Source organism: Zalophus californianus, chromosome 1, assembly GCF_009762305.2.
Source record: "Zalophus californianus isolate mZalCal1 chromosome 1, mZalCal1.pri.v2, whole genome shotgun sequence".
Lineage (NCBI taxonomy): Eukaryota > Metazoa > Chordata > Mammalia > Carnivora > Otariidae > Zalophus > Zalophus californianus.
This window is the reverse complement of record NC_045595.1, coordinates 122,578,401-122,598,255: the sequence shown is the minus strand read 5'-3', so window position 1 is coordinate 122,598,255 and position 19,855 is coordinate 122,578,401. Positions and strand designations below refer to the sequence as shown.

The window sequence follows — 19,855 nt, the reverse complement described above, 5'->3', positions numbered from 1 at the left end:
GATCTTACTGCTTACTTGCTCCGATGAAATGAAGCAAGCTACTTTGTTGTAAGCTGCCTTACAGAGAGGCCCCGGTGGCAAGGAACAGAATCCTGCCAACAATTAGCTAAGTATGGAAGCGGCTTCTTTCCCAGTCAAACTTTGCGATAAAAGCAGTCCTTGCCAGCACCTGTATGTGATTCTGGGGCAAAGGACCCAGATAAGTCATGCTTAGATTCCTGACCCATAGAAACTATGACATTATAAATCTTGTTGTTTTAAGCCACTAAATTTTGAGATTATTTGTTACATAGCAATTACCTAACATAAGGACTTTAAGGCAAAAAGCATTACTATAAACAGAAAGGGATATTTCATGATGAAAAAGCATTAATCCAATAGATGATATTATGATTCTAAATTTGTATGTATTTAACAACATGGCCTCAAATATATAAAGCAAAAGCTAACAAAACAAACAAGGAACAGACAAATCTATAATGTAACCTTGTGGTTGAGAAAGAGCAAGCAGTCAGTGAGGTAACAGAGATGGAATAACATTGTTAATGATCTTGACCTAACTGACCTGTACAGAACACCACACCCAATAACTATTAAACATACTGTATTTGAAAATACATATGGAACATATACCAATGCCTATGTGCTTGGCCTTCAAGCAAGTTTCAATAAAATTTAAAGGACAGAAATCACACCCAATGCATTTTCTGATTTTTAGAGGAATTAAGTTAGAAGTTAAAAAATTTTCCAAGTATGTAAAAATCAGTATACTTTAGAGTTATGTTCTGATCAAAGAAGAAATCATAATAGAGATTAAGATATACTTTACAGTGAATGACAAAAAAGCATAAGGAGATAATCAGAGGAGAAATCAATGCACTAGAATAGTAAATAAGCATTCAATAGAGAAGAACCAAAAGTTAGTTCTCTGAAAAGACATAAATTGATATCCCCCTAGCAAGAATGATGAAGAAAAAGGGAAAGCACAATAAATTTTATCAGGAATAAAAAAGGATGTCATTTCATATTTTCAGAAATGGAAAACTTTATGTCAATAAAAATCTGAAAATTTAGGTTAAACAAATTCCTAAGAATAACATAAACGCAAGACAAAATAGAGATATCTAAATTGTCCCAGATCTATTCAGACATAAATTACAGAATTAAAATCCTTCCCACAAAGAAAACTCCAAGCCCAGAGTGCTTTTCTGATGAACATTTTAAAAAATATAAGAAATAATGCAGGGCGCCTGGGTGGCTCAGTCGGTTAAGCGTCTGCCTTTGGTTCAGGTCATGATCCCAGAGTCCTGGGATCGAGTTCTGCATTGGGCTCCCTGCTCCGTGGGGAGCCTGCTTCTCCCTCTGCCTCTCCCAATCCCCCTGCTTGTACACTCTCTCTGCCAAATAAATAAATAAAATCTTTTAAAAAAAAGAAAAAGAAAGAAAGAATGCAATCTTATAGGAATTCTTTTTAGGAATACAAAAAATTCCAAAATCATTTTATAAATGACACCAAAACTAGGCAATCCAATTTAAAACAGGGAAATTACAGGTCAATGACTCGCATTAATATTTAAAAGAAAATAAAAAACAAAACCTAAATATTGGTAAATCAGATCCACCATTATATAAAAGAATTATATATCATGACACACATGGAGTTTATTCCAGAAATGAAAAATAGGCTCAACAACTGAAAATTAATGAAATTTACATATGATCAACTCTACAAATGTCATAAAATGTTTTTGATAAAATCCAACATCTTGTCATGATAAAGACACAAGTCTTAGCAAACTAGAAATCGAAACAAACTCCCTCATTTTGATAAGGGGTATCTATAAAATAAAAACCTGTAGCAAACATCAAACTTATTGATGAAATACTACATATTTCCTCTGAGATATATAACAAGACAATGATATCTGATCACTACTTCTTTTCAACATCATTTTGGTCACCTGTAGAGGTCCTTGCTAATTCAATAAGGCAAGAAAACTACAAGTCTATAAGATTTGAAAAGGAAGGAATGACACTGTTATTCACTGACAAGATGATTATACATGTAGAAAATCTAAAGGTATCTATAGATAAGCTATCAGAATTAATAGGTAGCAAGGTGTTGGGATAAAAGGCAATTTAGGAAAAAAAACCTTATTTCTATATAACAGTATTAAATAGACAATTCTATTTTAAAATAATACCATTTAGGGGCGCCTGGGTGGCTCAGCCGTTAAGCGTCTACCTTCAGCTCAGGTCATGATCCCAGAGTCCTGGGATCGAATTCCCACATCGGGCTCCCTGCTCAGCGGGAAGCCTGCTTCTCCCTCTCCCACTCCCCCTGCTTGTGTTCCCTCTCTCGCTGTGTCTCTCTCTGTCAAATAAGTAAATAAAATCTTTAAAAAGTCAATGAGAAACTCCAAAAAGAACAAAAAGCTGTAAAAGAGTGTCAAGGATTGAAAAGAAATATTAGCAGTTCATGTGCTAGAAGAATAGAGAATTCATTCCTTATTATTAGGAATTTCTTCTTTTGAATGATTCATTCAACTTGTGAACAAAATATGGAAGATGTAGTTACGGTTGCAGGACAGATTATAAACGTTAACAACCTTGGCAATGTAAAAATAAATATGTATGTAAAAGAGGAAAGTTGGAAGAAAGAAGGAATAGCTAAAGGAGAGTCAAAGTATTGACTTAAATAGAACAAAAAACTAAGTATGAGATTAAATACAGAATCAACAGATGTGCCTCAAGATAATACAGGAGTGAAGGAAGTGAGTAGACAAAACAACACTGGCTGTATACTGATAATTTGTTTTATCTGGGTAATGGATACAGGGGCTTTGTTATACTACTCTGTTTACTTTTAATTACATTTGAAATCTTCCATAATAAAACGTTGGGTTTTTTTTTTAAGGTAACCAAGAGTAAAACATAATGCACCTATCAAACAAAAGAGAAGGGAAAAGGGGGAGGTACTGTGAACTAAATCTTTATGGCCTAAAATACATAAAGTTGGAAAACTGAAAAACAGAGGTATAAACATTATAGGCACAACTAGAAATGATTAAAAACAGTTGCCTCTCATTAGTCAAAGCGGGAGTCGAAGGTGTGAGGCATGATAAATCTTTTTTAACTACAAGCTTTTTTTAAAAAAAAATATAATTTTAATTAGACATTTTAATAAAAATCTATTGTTTTAAAAGCTGATCAAATGTTTAATAGAAAAAATAGCAGTTAAGATGCTTATCATTATACTTTAAATAAACAATTAGCTCATAAAATGGAAGGATTTATAATATATCTTAACAATACTACCAAGTATCCTAAACGTCATTCTTAATTATATTTTTTAGGTTATGCTATTTTAAAAATGAAATAAGTTATCCCTGTATGCTATTAAATTTTATTTTCTCTTGTTAAAAAAAGAAGTTATCTCACCAGATTTAATTTAAATGAAATTAATAATTATTAGATTAAATCAGAAAAAAACTCTAGCATCATTAAACATCATTCCTGCATTTTACCATTATGATTTAAAATCTAAGCAATTGTCATATTTTTTAACTGTCAAGTCTTATTAAAAAACTGATGATGTAATATAAAATAAAACTAATTATCTTACCTCCTTTTCTTCACCAACTTGGTCCAAACTCTCATGACTTGAAGGATTATATGGAATTACTGAAAACCCAATCCCAAACATGGGGGGAAAAAAAAAAAGAAAAACATAGCACCCATTAACTGAGTTTGACTTAAAATGTTCTCATGATATAAGTTTTTATTTCAGAATAAGTTTTCATTATTTAAAATTGAGTACCTGTCTGCTAGTAATAAATTGTATGTATTCGTGAGTTAAATCCTAACCTTTAATGAGAGGGGAGAGCAAGAACCAATTAGCAGCCAAGTACTAATTTTAACAAATGTTTTTGGTATTTTGAAAATATTTCTCTTCACAAATTAATCAATTCCTTCTATAAGGGTGACTCTATAAACCTTATTCAGTTATTTTAGTATGACTGAGGCACAGAGATAGGGGCCTTTGGTTTTTACTCCTCACTTCCCTCGTACTCAAAATGTTCCTAACTACCAAACCACATAGGTCAAGTAAAGAACTGACAAAAGATTGAACTCTAGGTATCTATTCCTTAAAGCTACTTCAGGCAAAAAAAAACCCCACATTTCATATAACCAGCCTCTTGAATGAACAAGAAACTATATTCTGTCCTTCCAGAAAAACTCCCTCACCTTCCCTTTCTTGATTCATCTGAGATCAGTACGCTCTGCCCAGTTAATTGCTCCCCAAACTTCACAGATACATATTTAAGGTTCTGTATCTATTTGACATCTGAGCTCACATGATCTTTTTTGAATTTTCAATACTGCATCTTTGTGTCTTTTACATAATTTCACTTCTGATAATAAAGCTTTTAATAAAAACAGATCACCTGAACATTCAACATGACCCACAAAATCAGTATGTTTCATTATTGAAAAAAACTGATTTGCTCAATTTAAAAAAAGTCTTAGAAGAAATTTATCTGAATTAGAGAAAAGAGTCATTTGTTGTAGTTTACACAGTTGTCTTCTTAAAATGCCAAAGGTATATGTTAAATATTGTGACTGACAGTACCACTGCAAAATAGGGTTAACTAACTTTTATTTGTGAAGAACATAACTGGTTTTTTTTTTTAATTTTTTATTGTTATGTTAATCACCATATATTACATCATTAGTTTTTGGTGCAGTGTTCCATGATTCATTGTTTGTTCATAACACCCAGTGCTCCATGCAGAACGTGCCCTCCTCAATACCCATCACCAGGCTAACCCATCCCCCTACCCCCCTCCCCAGAACATAACTGGTTTTAAACTTAAGTTAAAGAGTCACCTAAAAAAGTCTTTAAATGATACTCTGTGGATGAACAATGGTTCCTACCAGTGTCATTCTTACCTGTCTGTGCATGGTCTGAATGCATGGATGACTGGTCCATGGGCATCATTGGTTCCTGCAAACATTTCCAAAGACACAGTAACTGAGTGGGTTCTTTCTAAATCCCAATACCACTATAAATTCAGAAACATTATTTCAACGAGACACAGCATATTAAAATTTAAACTTGAAAGAATATAACTTGGGGCGCCTGGGTGACTCAGTCAGTTAAGCGTCTGCCTTCGACTCAGGTCATGATCCCAGGGTCCTGGGATGGAGCTCCGCATCGGGCTCCCTGCTCAGCGGGGAGTCTGCTTCTCCTCCCACTCCCCCTACTTGTGTTCCCTCTCTTGCTGTCTCTCTCTCTCTGTCAAATAAATAAATAAAATCTTTAAAAAAAAAAAAAAGAATACTCAAGAATATCAACAGTAACCTAAATAAATTATGTTCACAATTTTTGGCCTTGTTTTTTTCCTAAAGATGAGATTTTCACCTCCCTAACAACAAACCCACTCCTAGGCTTATATGAACTAGCTAAATAATTCTAATACCAAAGAGCCACCAATAATAACCTACATTCACAATGTCCAAAGAAGATACTATGAATAAATATGGTGTACTCATTCAAGAAGACAATTTAGAAAGATGCATCCAGATTTTTTTTTTTTCAGGTGGGGTAGGGAGGGACAGAGGGAAAGGGAGAGAGGGAATCCTAAGCAGGCTCCTTATGCAGCGTGGCACTCACTACCCTGAGATCATTACCTGAGCTGAAATCAAGAGTCAGATGCTTAACTAACTGAGCCACCCAGGCCCCTGCATCCAGATCTTTTAAAAAATGCGTATCCTTTAAGCCATTAATTTACTTCTGGATACTTAAGGAAATAGTAAGATTTACTTACCAGAAAGTTATGATTTTTTTTTACAGGAAAATGTAGAAAACAACTCAAATGTGCAATCATGGGGAACAGGTTAAGTAAATTATGACATAGATATATAACAAAATATTATTCTAAAATTGATAAGGATATAAATATGGAAAGGTGACCAAGATATAAAGTTAAGTGAAAAAAATGGGTTAGAAAACTATATATATGATCTCACTTTTGTTAAAACTATGTAAAAGAATGAGACTCAAACATTATGCACATTCTGATAAACACTCCACCTTCTATGAAGCAGTCTCAAAAACAATCTACAAAACTTCTAGATCCAACTGTAATACACAGAAATTAAAGAGGACAGGGGAACACTTTTAAACATAACCATAAAGAAGCAAAGAGAAAAATACTGCAACACTTTAAATGACAACATAATTTCTTCTATATTTAAATTTTAAGGGGTGGGGGAAAGAGATGTAAGAATCAGTAAGTTAAAAAATATCTAGGACACATATCAGTCAACTGCAGATATGGACTACATTTAGATCCTGATTCAGAATGAAAATTGTAAAAACAAAATTTTCACATTTATGAGGCAAATTAAATTTTGAACATCAAACAAGGAATTTGCTTTTTAATTTTTAAAGAGTCCTTCTCTTTTAGATTTGTTTCAAAATAATACAGGATGAAAGCAGGTTATATGGGTGGGGGCATAGCTGAAATAGGACTGGTCATGAGCTGGTACCTATAGAAGCCAGGTGACTGGTATACGGAAGTTCATTATACTGTTATATCTACAAAAATATTTAAAACTTTTCCACATAGAAATTTTCTCTATGGAAAATTTTAAGTATTTATGCATATAAATTTGCAAAGAAAAAGTTCTGGAAGGGCATACACCAGAAGACAATTACCTTTAGACCGTAGATCTCATGGGGAATTTTTATGTAATTTTTCTTTATTTATCTAGATTTTCTATTATGAACATGTTGTAACTGCATATTTAAAATAGAAAGTGAGGGGTGCCTGGGTGGCTCAGTCGTTAAGCGTCTGCCTTCGGCTCGGGTCATGATCCCAGGGTCCTGGGTTCGAGCCCCCCATCAAGCCCCACATTGGGCTCCCTGCTCAGCAGGAAGCCTGCTTCTCCCTCTCACACTTCCCCCTGCTTGTGTTCCCTCTCTCGCTGTGTCTCTCTCTGTCAAATAAATAAAGAAATAAAATAAAATAGAAAGTGAAAAAAGAAATTTTAAATTCAAAAACTCCCCAGTAATCGCACACTTTAAATAGCAAACATGAAGCCTCTGACTGTTAACTGATCTGTTTAGTGTAGATGCTAAAACAATGAGAGCTATAAACTAGTGAGTTTATCTTAAGAGAAAAAAGTCTCTTAAATAGTTCTCCCTACCTCTTCCTAATTTAACCAGATGATTTTGTAGCAGATTAAATCAAGAAGTTAACTACATACCACAAACAAATTTATAATAACAATTCCAAAACTCACAATACGTCAACTGGACTGTAAAGTTACATTCTGTAACAACACTGTTGAACTGTGATTCCTCATCACCTCTGTATTTTAGCCCTCTGTCCTAGCAGTGTTACTGAAAATGTTCTGTTAAAATAAGACAGTTGTGTCTTACCGGTGGCATAGAATGCCGCCCACATTCGATTGTGACAAGTTTGTGGCACTTCTTATGAACCAGGAGTTTGCAGTTGATGCACTTATATCCCTGACGTCCAAGTCCCCATATTCGGTCAGTACAGATGGCACAGTAGGCACGCTGGAAGGAGTAATCAGCACTATTTTATTAACAAATAAAAAGTCATATTCATTTGCCAACAGTTTGCTGAGAAAATAGTGAAAATAAGGGGTGGCTGGGTGGCTGAGTCAGTTTAAGTGTCTGACTCTTCATCTCGGCTCAGGGCATGATCTCAGGGTGGTGAGAATCTAGCCCTGTGCCGGGACTCCACGCTGGGTGTGGAACCTGCTTGGGATTCTCTCTCTTCCTTTCCCTCTGCCTCCCACCCCCACCCACCCACTCTCTCTCTCTCTCTCAAACAAAGTGAAAATAAGTGGCTTCCTTCTCTAACTCAATTCCCTTCATCATACATAACTTTCCCAAAGCTATGATGGTCACAGAAAAATTTTAAAAAAGAGTTTTATTTGCAAGAGTGAAATCTGCAACCATGTTGTTTTCTGTTATTAGTTCAAGAATTTTTAGTCTTCACATAAACTCAGAGTATTGAAAATAGTAAAAGTGAATTAACTTGAAAAACACAGGCAGAAAAAGCTATGCAAGGACTCCCAAGCAAACATAAACCTTCCAGACCGGTCAGAGGTCAAACCAAAGCCCTGCTCTCAGAGCAATTCCTGAAGTGACTTGCTCATTTCAAAGCTTCGTAAATATCAGGACTACCGAGAAAAGGATTTTGGGAACCTCAGGTCCTAGCTTTTCTTTACGTAAATGAATTCAGAACATGGTACTACTTTCACAATGGAAATGGGGTCCATGTATTTGTAGATATCAAGAGTAGCTAAAAACAATTGACTTCTTTCAAACCTTGGCTCTGCCACTTACTAGCTGTGTCATCTTGGGCAAGTTATTTAACCGCCCCACACCTCAGCTTTTTCATCTATAAAACAGAAATACATAGTACCTATCTCACAAGGTTGTTGTAAAGATTAAATGGGTCAATAGACGTCAAGCATTTGGAAAAGCACCTGGTACATAGTAAAAGCTAGGTAAATGGTTTGCAATTATTTTTGAAACAGTGAAGTTAAAATTACATTAAAAGGTTTGCAAAATAAACTTTGCTTATTTTCTGGTTGCCTGGAATTATAGTAAAAAAGCCAACTTTCTTTTAGCTAAGGTAACTATATAATTCAGTCAGGGGTATTTTTAAGAGTGAAAGGAGATGCTATTAAAAATTACCTCAAGATAACAGGGATACTGCCCCAGGCAAACTGGGAATGTTGTCACCCTACTGACTCCTTTAAAAGGGAAAACAAGACTACCTTTCTTTCACAGTAGTGAGGAAAAAAATAGATATCTCAAATTATTAATATTTAACAAACTAAGGTTTACCCTGTTGAAACGTTTGGCTTGAAAAGTGTGGCCATTTGCACAATAAAGCTTTCTCCAGCGGCGTGCACCTCTGCGGTAGATGGATTCTAAAGAGAGATAAAAAGTGAAAAAAAGAAAAAAGAGCAACTGTGAATAAAAGTCTTTTTATAATTAAGTCTGTGATTTTTTTCATGATATTCACTTCAAGAAAAAAATATTCTGATAAAAACCTGAAAGTGAAAAAAATAAAATAGATTCACCAAGGGACTAAATGAAAAAGCCCATGGAGTAAAAATGTATTAAAAATTACTATTCAGGCTTTTCTGTCTTTTAATTTCCTCCCCAATTTTTGGGCACCTAGGTGGCTCAGGCGATTAAGCGTCTGCCTTCAGCTCAGGTCATGATCCCAGGGTCCTGGGATCGAGTCCCGAATTGGGATCCCTGCATAATGGGGAGTCTGCTTCTCCCTCTGCCCCTTCCCACCCCCACTCCCCACTCATGCTCACTCTCTCACTCTCTTACAAAAGAAAATAAATAAAATTAAAAAAAAAAAATTTCCTCCAACCTTTAATTTTGAAAAATCTTAAGCCCACAGAAAAGTTGAAAGAACAGAATAATAAACAGCTGCGTCCTTCACATAGACTTACCAATATCTAACATTATGCCGCATTTGCTTTCCTCTCTATACACATGTCTTTTTTATGTCTACATCAGGTAAAAATAAGTTGCAGATATAACACTTCACCCTTAAACACCTAAGTATCCACTCACTGCCTTAGATTAAGGGCGTTTCCCCTAATTCTACTTAACCCTAATACCATTACCATGTCTTAGAAGATCAACATTAATTCAATATCACCTGATAGACAGCTCAAATGCAAATAGCCCTGCTTGCCCTCAAAGTATCTTTCATAGCTTTCTTTTTCTCTCCAGGATCCAATCAAGACTCAAGCATTGCCTTTGGTTGCTATACCTTTTTTGTCTCTTGAATGTATGCTGAAACGGTCATGCTGCCATATTTGCTGTTGTTTATTCTTTGTGATTTTTTTTTTTTTTAAAGAGTCCAGGCAGTTGTCTTATTTTATGTCCTACATTCTGGATTTGTCTGTTTCCTCGTTAGAATCAGTATCAAATATTTTTGGCAAAAATAATACATAGGTGATATGTATTCCTTGTATCACATCAAGAGATAAACAAATGTCAGATTGCTGACTCCCAGTTCAATCACTCTGTTTAAAGGCAGTGATTGTTTCTTCTCTTCACTGTAAAGGTACATTTTACTTACTTTCATAGATGCTCTAAAAGGGACACTTTGCAACCACATGAATATCTTCCCCATTAATCTTTTTTTTTAGAGGGGGAGGGGGCAGAGGGAGAGGGAGAGAGAGAATCTTAAGCAGGCTCCATACCCAGCACTGAACTAAGGTGGGGCTGATCTCATAACCCTGAGATCATGACCTGAGCTGAAATCAGAGTCAGAGGCTTAAACTGAGCCACCCAGGCACCCCTCCCCATTAATCTTTAATCCAATGGTTTTTATATTAATACTTTTTCTAAACAAACTAAGAGGTTCCATAAGACCAAATCTAGTTGACCTGTGTAATTCTGGTTAAGTAAGTCAATCACTATTATACATATTGTCTATTAGTCATTAATATTCCACAGTGATAGTTAACACTAGTAGAAAGAGTCCACTGGGTTTCTAAACTCATATTTTAAAGCAGATGTAGCACTGGGTTTACCATTTAAAATTAAGATAGAAAAAACGAGTTGAAATGCTCTGAATTAGAAATCTTAAGATAGCATAATACAGAACTGTAAATACAGATGCTTGGGGTACCTGGATGGTTCAGATGGTTAAGCGACTGCCTTCGGCTCAGGTCATGATCTGGGGGTCCTGGGATTGAGCCCCACGTTGGGACCCTCTGCTCAGCGGGGAGTCTGCTTCTCCCTCTCCCTCTGCCTCTCCCCCTGCTTGTGCTCTCTCTCTCTCAAATGAATAAATAAAATCTTGAAATAAATAAATAAATACAGATGCTTTTGTTTTTATTTACTTATTTACTCTGTTAGGAGTAACCAAAGCAGAAAGTTTCTGTTAATCGTATCTGAACCTAGGGGTGCCTGGGTAGCTCAGTCTTTGATCCATCCATCATTAGAACTCTGGCAAAATATTCTTAACTGAATCCAAACCTAAATTTTTCACTATTGCTTCAGGGTTCTACCTACTTCCTTAAATTTCCCCATTTCCTATATAGTACATGGCCCCCATTCAACTCTATACAAATACTCATAGCTCTTTAATTTTTCCTTTTCACCAAGTTGCAGGAAGAGTCACAGAACTGGGGCGCCTGGGTGGCTCAGTCGGTTAAGCATCTACCTTAGACTCAGGTCATAATCCCCGGATCCTGAGACTGAATTCCACATCGGGCTTCCTGCTCAGCAGGGAGCCTGCTTCTCCCTCTGCCTACCACTCCCCCTGCTTGTGCTCTCTTTTTCTCTCTCTCAAATAAATAAAATCTTAAAAAACAATAACAACAAAAGAGTCACAGAACTAAAAGTTTAGAACTACTTTACTTAATTCAAAGGAAAACACCACTATTCTTTCTAAAGTCATGGCCATGTGCAGAAACCACAAATGAAAATGAGTAAAATCCACAACTACTAAGTTATACTGAATATCAAAAGCAATAACTTATGATTGTAAGATTACATATTTAAGTTCCATCAGACCAGACAGTTGACTCTTTCAGTTCTTCTCACTAATGATAACTATCAGCCTAGACATTCAAAAGAAAATCGCTAACAATTTCTAACTACACATGCTCAAGTATTTAGAGAGGAAGCATCATGTTACTTTCAAATGGTACACTAAAAAAATAAAAATAAAACAAGCATGTTTCTTATGTATATACATGTATGCCTATGTGTGAACACATACAGATGCAGAGATAAAGCAAACACAGAAAATGTTAATAATTGGTCAATGAAGGCAAAGGATATCTTTGTGTCTTTGTTTTCAATGTTGTTTCAACTCCTCCATAGGTTTGAAAATTTCCAAAATTAAAAACCAGGAAGGAACATGACTTAAAATTCACTTAATTTTCCTTTCAAATGCACAACAGACACTTACGTCAGTAACTTTTAACTAAGAACTGCCCGATTTTCATCTGGCAAAAGCAGAGAATTTAGGCAGTTGCTAAGATAGTCTAAATTAGACTGAAGAATGGAAAAGAAATCAAATAGACTAAAAGTTCTATTTCTGATTTCCTTTCACTTGTGCCATTGTGCCATAAATAACTCTACACTCAAAGATATGAAGTATATACACACTCACTGTCTTCTCCTGGACAGGGCATTCCAGGACGTTCTGGTACACAAGGGAAGACTGAAAGAAAAGAAACTAAAATTAATATAGCAAATTTAAAACATACAAATTACATAGGATTTTAATTTCTAATATCAAAAAAATTGGCCCAAATTTCAACCTGACCCTCTCTTAGCATGTGGTCAGTAATATTTTTTCAAGGGATTCATTTATCAAGGCTATATGAAAGAAGTTTTCGTGAAAGTGAACAGCCAAAATCAAGCACACTAGAAGCTCAAATTATTCATGCTAGTCCCTGTTATGTTACGAATTGATTTTTTTTTGTCCTTAGAGAAATCATTAACTACTATTTCCCTAAATCTTTGTTGCACTGTCAAGTGTGCTACAACGAAGAATTAAAACTGAATTACAAAAATATATACAAATATGAACATAAACCATTACAGTTCTTAAAAGATGAATTTAGGAAAACTGAATTTAGGAAAAAATTTACACCACTAAGAGTACCCAAATCCAAAAAAATGTAAGTTTTATCTTAGGAACTATAAATTTATAAACAGGCTAATTCAGACCATTTTTATAAAGAGACAGAATATAAAGACATAGTGTATTTATGAACTAGCCAACTATTTGTAGTCTGTGATGTACAAAAGGACATGGCTTAAAAAAAGCACAAAACACAATGTATGGGAAGCACAGGTCCCAATATATTCTTAAAAGTTGAAATATAAGCTAACTTCTGAAAATAGTTCTGTGATATGGTATAAAAATAATGAAAACTTAAAACAAACTGTTAATGCTACTGATCAATTCACTTCTTTAAACATTCACTGTAGTTTTATTCTACAAAGAGATGACTCAAAATGGATGACTTCTGAAGTTCTGCTAGGACCTCAATAAGTTAGATTATGGATCCCTTAGGAGTCATTATGTCAAACTCTGAAGGTAGAAAAATATTAAGCTACTATTTTTAAAAAACACACTATAAAGAAAAGTACATGGGAATCATAACAAGGGGCTGACTCATTATACTCATGGGAGATTTATATCTGTTCAAGTTTTAAAGAGTTCTGTACGTCTGGTCTCCTAAAAATGTTACATGAAATATTGCCAATGAAATGCAATATATAAGTGGGTTTTACATGACATAAAAAATTTGAGGAGTAGCATAGTAGAATGAAAAGCACATTGACTTGCAAGCAGAATACCTAGATTTTATACCCAGGTCTACAATGCACCATTACATGATGGCTGAGTTTTGTCTCTTCTATACCACTACCCAGCTTGTGGGCCTGCAGATGTTTAACACACTAATCTCCATAACTATGTAAGTAGTTTCACTGTTAACCCTCAAATGAAAGAAAGGACATTTCAGATACCTTCTCTTTGGAGATTATTATTTGCATACATTACCAAACTGCAAGGGAATGACTTAAAATTCTACTAGGCACTCAATTTTAAATTCTCTCCTAAACTTTGCTGTGAAACACTTGAGAGATGATCCGTTTAATATCCATGAAGGCATACCCAAATAACAAATTTCCCAATATTATAAGACGATTGATTTTATTTTCTCTAGCATTTGAGAAGCTACTAAATAAGAACAGTTACATAGCAGTGAGGGATAGAGATTAAGAAAAAGACATCTGAATTATGTTTTAAAAGGTCAAGAATATTCGGTTATTTAAAAAAAATTATAGCCCTAGAAGAGTAGGAAATGACTACTCCTTTACCATGAATCAAGAGTTCAGAATCCTTGTTTAGCTCATAAAGCCTAAAGGCTTCTTCTAACTCCAACTGAGATGATACTGTACACGGGTCCCCTAAAAAATATAAAAAATAAAGCAAAGCTCACTTTTTAAATCCTCTAAAATGTAATGTTTAATAAACAATTTTCATTGCATAAAATCTTGAGCAATAACAATTTCCATTATATAAAATCTTGAGAAAAACAACTATCTATCTATCTATCTATATATATACACATAGAGAAGTATTTGACAAGGACAAATTTTAGATATTTATTTAGACAATTCTATTTTCTAAAGTAGGTAACATAACTTCCATTTCTATCACTACAAAATATTACATGAGGCTCATCGATACCAAATTTGATACATACAATAACCATTTAATTCTCAAGAACATGTATATTCAAAATATAGCAAACGAATCTACCCTGACCACATCTGGACTGTTACTACAATATGACTAATGGCCAGGGACAAGTTTCTGTTACCTACCTCTTCAAAGGAGGAAGTGAAAGTGGTTTCACTGCCATAATATGGTTGGTTAGAGGCCTCCATGTAATCATTCTGTCAAATTTTTCCTTCACCTGAGAGGCTTTCCTCACCCAAGAGGCTCACAGAAAGGAAGCACAGCTACTAAAGTACTTTGGACGGAATAGCAGTCCTGCTTGAGCGGCTTTTAAATGTGAATGCATAGTTTTAGTAAACTTACCCACAAAAAGGCCAAGGGAGAAACACCTCCCTAGTCAACCAGCCAAAGAACTGAGTCATCCCTGCTAAACAATGAGATGGCACATCTCCCCAGATGATGGCATTCCTCAATGAAAAAGTCATTTTGATCACAGTTGGGGCCTGAGCTGGGTCCTCCACACTGCAATGCTTTTGCACATTCCTGTGGTTCCACCAAATGTGACCACACACAAGATGCCACCAACCTTATCCAAACCTCAATCACTCTCAGCAGAGAACTATGTCTATTACTCAAGAGAGAAACACGAGGCCATCTCCTTTCCTGCAGTCTCAGGGAAATGAGTGCTTCTGTGCCTTTCTCCACCTTGGAGACTCCCTATTGAATCTCCTCCTTTTATCTTCTCTGGCCCCTTATCCCATTAGGTCCCCTTCAGTTCTATTTTCATTTTTTCTTTCCTTCCACTAGCTCTTCTCAGGCAAAGGCATGTCTGAGTCTCCCTCCCAATAATCTCCCTCACACTCAGGTTGCCATGCCATTCATTCAGTAGCCACATGTCTCAAGAGCAAACTGAAGACTGAAACTGGAGGGGGTGGGTGAGAAGAAGGGGAAGAAGGGTAGGGCCTTCGGTTTTTGACCTCATACTTTCCTTTCGTGAGTTTAGTCAGAGGTTTATAATCTTTTAGATTTATTAGAAATAACTTTTCTTAATATCAAGAGTGACCCCACCCTGCTTTCTCCATGTTCCTATCCTCTCAAAATTCTGCTAACCGGTTTTAGTCCATACACTCTACTAAAGCTGCTATATCCAAGGTCACGAAAAGAGCTGCTAAAGTCAGTAGCACCTTTTCTGTCTTTACTCTAATGGACCTCTCTATAGCATCTAACAAAGTTGCCCACTGACTATTTATAGAAACTCTGCATCTAGGTTTCTTTTTTTTTAAACTTATTTTATTTCAATTCAATTAGTTAACATATAGTGTATCATTCGTTTCAGATGTAGAGTTCAGTAATTCATCCGTTGCGTATAACACCCAGGGCTCATTACATCACATGCCCTCCTTAATGCCCGTCACCCAGTTACCCCACCCCTCCACCAACATGCACCTAGGTTTCTTTCTTTCTTTTTTTTTTTTTTTTAAGATTTTATTGGGCGCCTGGGTGGCTCAGTTGGTTAAGCGACTGCCTTCGGCTCAGGTCATGATCCTGGAGTCCCGGGATCGAGTCCCGCATCGGGCTCCCTGCTCAGCAGGGAGTCTGCTTCTCCCTCTGACCCTCTTCCCTCTCGTGCTCTCTCTCTCTCATTCTCTCTCTCTCAAATAAATAAATAAAATCTTTTTTTAAAGATTTAAAGATTAAAGCCGAAGGCAGTCGCTTAACCAACTGAGCCACCCAGGCGCCCCTGCACCGAGGTTTCTAAACACCATTCTCCTGGTTTACTAACTCTCCTTTTTAACTTTTCATTTTGAAAATTTTCTTTTCTTTTTCTTTTTTTTTTAAGTAGGCTCCACTCCCAGCCTGGAGCCCAGTGCGGGACTTGAACTCATGATGCTGAGATCAAGATCTGAGCTGATAGCAAGAGTCAGGCACTTAACCAACTGAGCCACCCAAGTGCCCCTCATTTTGGAAATTTTCAAACATATTACCAAATCTGGCTTCCCCCTACAAATCCACTCACTTATTCCCTTCTACCTTATCATTCTGAACAAATCCCTATAACTCTCGATTAAAATTCCTTACTATAGGGGCGCCTGGGTGGCTCAGTCGTTAAGCATCTACCTTCGGCTGGGGTCATGATCCCAGGGTCCTGGGATCGAGCCCCGCATCGGGCTCCCTGCTCGGCGGGAAGCCTGCTTCTCCCTCTCCCACTCCCCCTGCTTGTGAGTTCCCTCTCTTGCTGTGTCTCTCTCTGTCAAATAAATAAATAAAATATTTAAAAAAATAAAATAATAAAATAAAATTCCTTACTATAATCACAATTCCATTATAAACCTATAAAGACTAACAAAAATTCACTATAAAATATCCAAACATAACTATAGGCAAAAGAATAAAGTTGAACTTTTATCTTATACCATACACAAAAATTAACTCAAAATGGATCAAAGACTTAAATTTAAGAGCTAAAACTATAAAATCCTTGGAAGAAAACATAGGGAGAAAGCTTTATGACATTGGATTTGGCAACGATTTCTTGGATTTGACACCAAAAGCATAGGCAAGAAAAAAAATGAACATTAGTCCAAAGAAGATATACAAATAGCCAATGAGCACACAAAAAGATGTTCAACATCACTAATCATTAAGAAAATGAAAATCAATGAGATACCTCCTCCTTGTGATGAGACTACACAGAGAGGGAGAGAAAACCGACCAGGCCAGCATGCCTGGTGAGCCTGCGTGACTCCAGACCCAGCTGCCCTCTGGTTGCCACTGCATGAGAGACCCTCTTGTGAGACCAGCAGAGCCAGTCAACTCACAGAAGTGTGAGAGATTATAAAATAAAGTGGTGGGGGTTTTTTAAAGCTACTACACTTTGAGGTGAGTTGTTATGGAACCAACAACTTACTACCATCTTTTAAGTTGAATCATGAAATTCTGTGAATCTTTACAAGACCCAGGACAAATGCCGCCTCTTCTGAACAGCCTTACCTAAGGAGGTAATATTTCACATTTTATGAAAAGCTTAAGGGTAATCTAATTTTTAATAATGGCTTTATTGAGATATAATTCACATAGCATTCAATTTACCCATTTGAAGTCTACCATGGTTGTCAGTATGTTCACAGAGCTGTCAAGTATCAATATAATTAATTTTAGAACATTTTCATTATCTCCTCCTCAAAAAAGCCCCTTGCCCACAGCGGTCACTCTCTATTTCCCCCCAAACTCTCCTCCTACTGCCAGACCTAGGCAACCACTAATCTATTTTCAGTACCTAGATTTGCCTTTTCTGGACATTTCATATAAATGGAATCATACAGAATGTGGTCTTTCATGTCTGTCTTTTTTCCCTGAACCTGTTTTCAAGGTTCATCTACGTTGTACAGTGTATCAGTACTTCAATCTTTTTTATTAGTGAATAATATAGCAAATATTCTTGAAGTATTTGTGTGTTTGAATAACTTCTCATGATGACTTCCTAAAAGTAGGATTGATTGGTTTTAAAGTATGCCCATTTGGGGTGCCTGGGCAGCTTAGTCGGTTAAGTTTCCAACTCTTGATTTCAGCTCAAGTCATGATCTCGGGGTTGTGAGATCGAGCCCTGCAACAGGCTCGGTTCTCAGTGTAGAGTCTGCCTGGGATTCTCTCCCTGTCCTTCTCCCTCCCTCTCTGTCCCTCTCCCTGCTCATGCTCTTTCTCTCTCTAAAATAAACCTTTAAAAAAAATAAAGTGCCCCCAGTTAAAATTTTGACAATTATTCCAAAATTTAGAATGACAGGAACTCCAAAAGGTTATCATATACACAATCAACAGCATATCTTTCCTAACTCCCTATAAGTAATTATTAAATTTTAAATCTCTTCTAATCTGATAGGTGAAAATGTCTTATTTTTAAATCTTTGGTTTTTTTAGTTATTAGTAATTTTTTAGCTTTTTTGGGTCATTTATGAATTAGCTATCTACACTTGTTTAAGTAGATTTTTCATCTATTTTTTGACCTAATTATTTTACATTAGAGAAAGCAATCCTTTGTAAATGTTATAAATATTTTCTGTCAGTTGTTACTACTCTTATATCTGTGATTATGGTGTTTCCCAACACACAAAATTAGGAAAATTCTTCCCTTTTTACATTTCCTTTTTCAGAATTTTCCTGTTTATTTTTCCAAAAGAAACTGTCAGTTTTTTAAAATTCCTATTAGAATTTTTTGGGGGGATCATGCTCTTTATAGATTGATCTGTAGGGAGCTCTCATTTTACACGATGCTTCTTCCTAACCCCATTCATTTTAAGTTTTGCTTATGGCATCCAGTTGTTTTTGTTTCAGTTTTCTTGACATGGTTTCTTCACATTTCTTTATTTTTTTTAAAAGATTTTATTCATTTATTTATTTGTCAGAGAGAGAGAGAGAGAAATCACAGGCCAGAGGGAGCGGCAGGCAGAGGGAGAAGCAGGCTCCTCTCTGAGCAAGAAGCCCGACGCGGGACTCGATCCCAGCACCCTGGGATCATGACCCGAGCAGAAAGCAGATGCTTAACTGACTGAGCCACCCAGGCATCCCTCTTCACATTTCTTTAAAGTTTATTCCTAGATTTTAAAGAAAATTTTTGTTGTTGCTATGGATGAAATCTTTTCTTCTGATATACTTTCTGAGTATAATCTACATAAAAGAAAGACTGGTTCTCTCATATACCCACTTTGTAACTTAGTGCTATTGATATCTTTAAAATGCTAGATGAAAAATAGTGAGTCAAAATGATTCAATCAGGTTACATAGATACACCAGTTTGGGATCAACACTCAATACACGGATAATAATAAGTATTGGAATCAATCCTCATATACTGCTGGTGGGAATGTAAAATGGTGCTGCCATTTTGGCAAACAGTTCAGTAGTTCCTCAAAAGATTAAACATAGTTACCATATGACCCAGCAATTCTACTCCCAGATATCCAAGAGAAATGAAAACATATGGCCACACAAAAAGTTGTAACTAAATGGTCATAGCGGTATTACTCATAACTGGCAAAAAATGGAAATAACCCAAATGTCCATCAATTGAACAAGTACCAATATGACACATCTAGATTAGGCAAATCTATAGAAACATGAAGTAGGTTAGTGGTTACCTAGGTCTAAGGGTTGTAGGGGTAAAGAGCTTAGGGGGAAATAGGTAGTGAATGCTAATGAGCATGGGATTTATTTTTTGAGTGATGATGATGAAATGTTTTAAAATTGATTGTGGTGATGGTTGTGCAACTCTGTGAATATACTAAAAACCCCTTTAAATAATAAATTATATCTCAATGAAGCTGTTTTAGAAAAAATGTTTACTGCAGCATTTTTATAAAAGTGAGTCTGATAGCAAAGTAACATTCTAGTCCAAAAGCAAAGTTTTAGTTTGCCTCAAAAAAATAAATTAATTCATTCAGAGGCTCACTTTCTCAGTTACCCAAATTTCTCCCACTTTGCCACATTTATGAATGTGAAAATCAATATAATTACACACCATTTTTTACATAGGTTAAAAAAACTTTTGTTTCTACAGAAGTTGA

The 19,855-nt window shown here is 35.8% G+C and overlaps 1 protein-coding gene across 2 annotated transcripts in view; it reads right to left on the bottom strand.

The window, feature by feature from the left end:
* Positions 1-19,855, bottom strand: part of PRKCI (protein kinase C iota) — a 66,167-nt gene that overhangs the window by 19,690 nt on the left and 26,622 nt on the right. For both annotated transcript variants that reach the window (XM_027583389.2, XM_027583388.2), the window contains exons 3-8: positions 13,934-14,023; positions 12,210-12,260; positions 8,897-8,982; positions 7,451-7,591; positions 4,954-5,008; positions 3,626-3,684 (exon numbers count right to left, since the gene is read on the bottom strand). In XM_027583389.2, the coding sequence (XP_027439190.2) occupies positions 3,626-3,684; positions 4,954-5,008; positions 7,451-7,591; positions 8,897-8,982; positions 12,210-12,260; positions 13,934-14,023 (482 nt within the window). The remainder of the gene's footprint in view (positions 1-3,625; positions 3,685-4,953; positions 5,009-7,450; positions 7,592-8,896; positions 8,983-12,209; positions 12,261-13,933; positions 14,024-19,855) is intronic.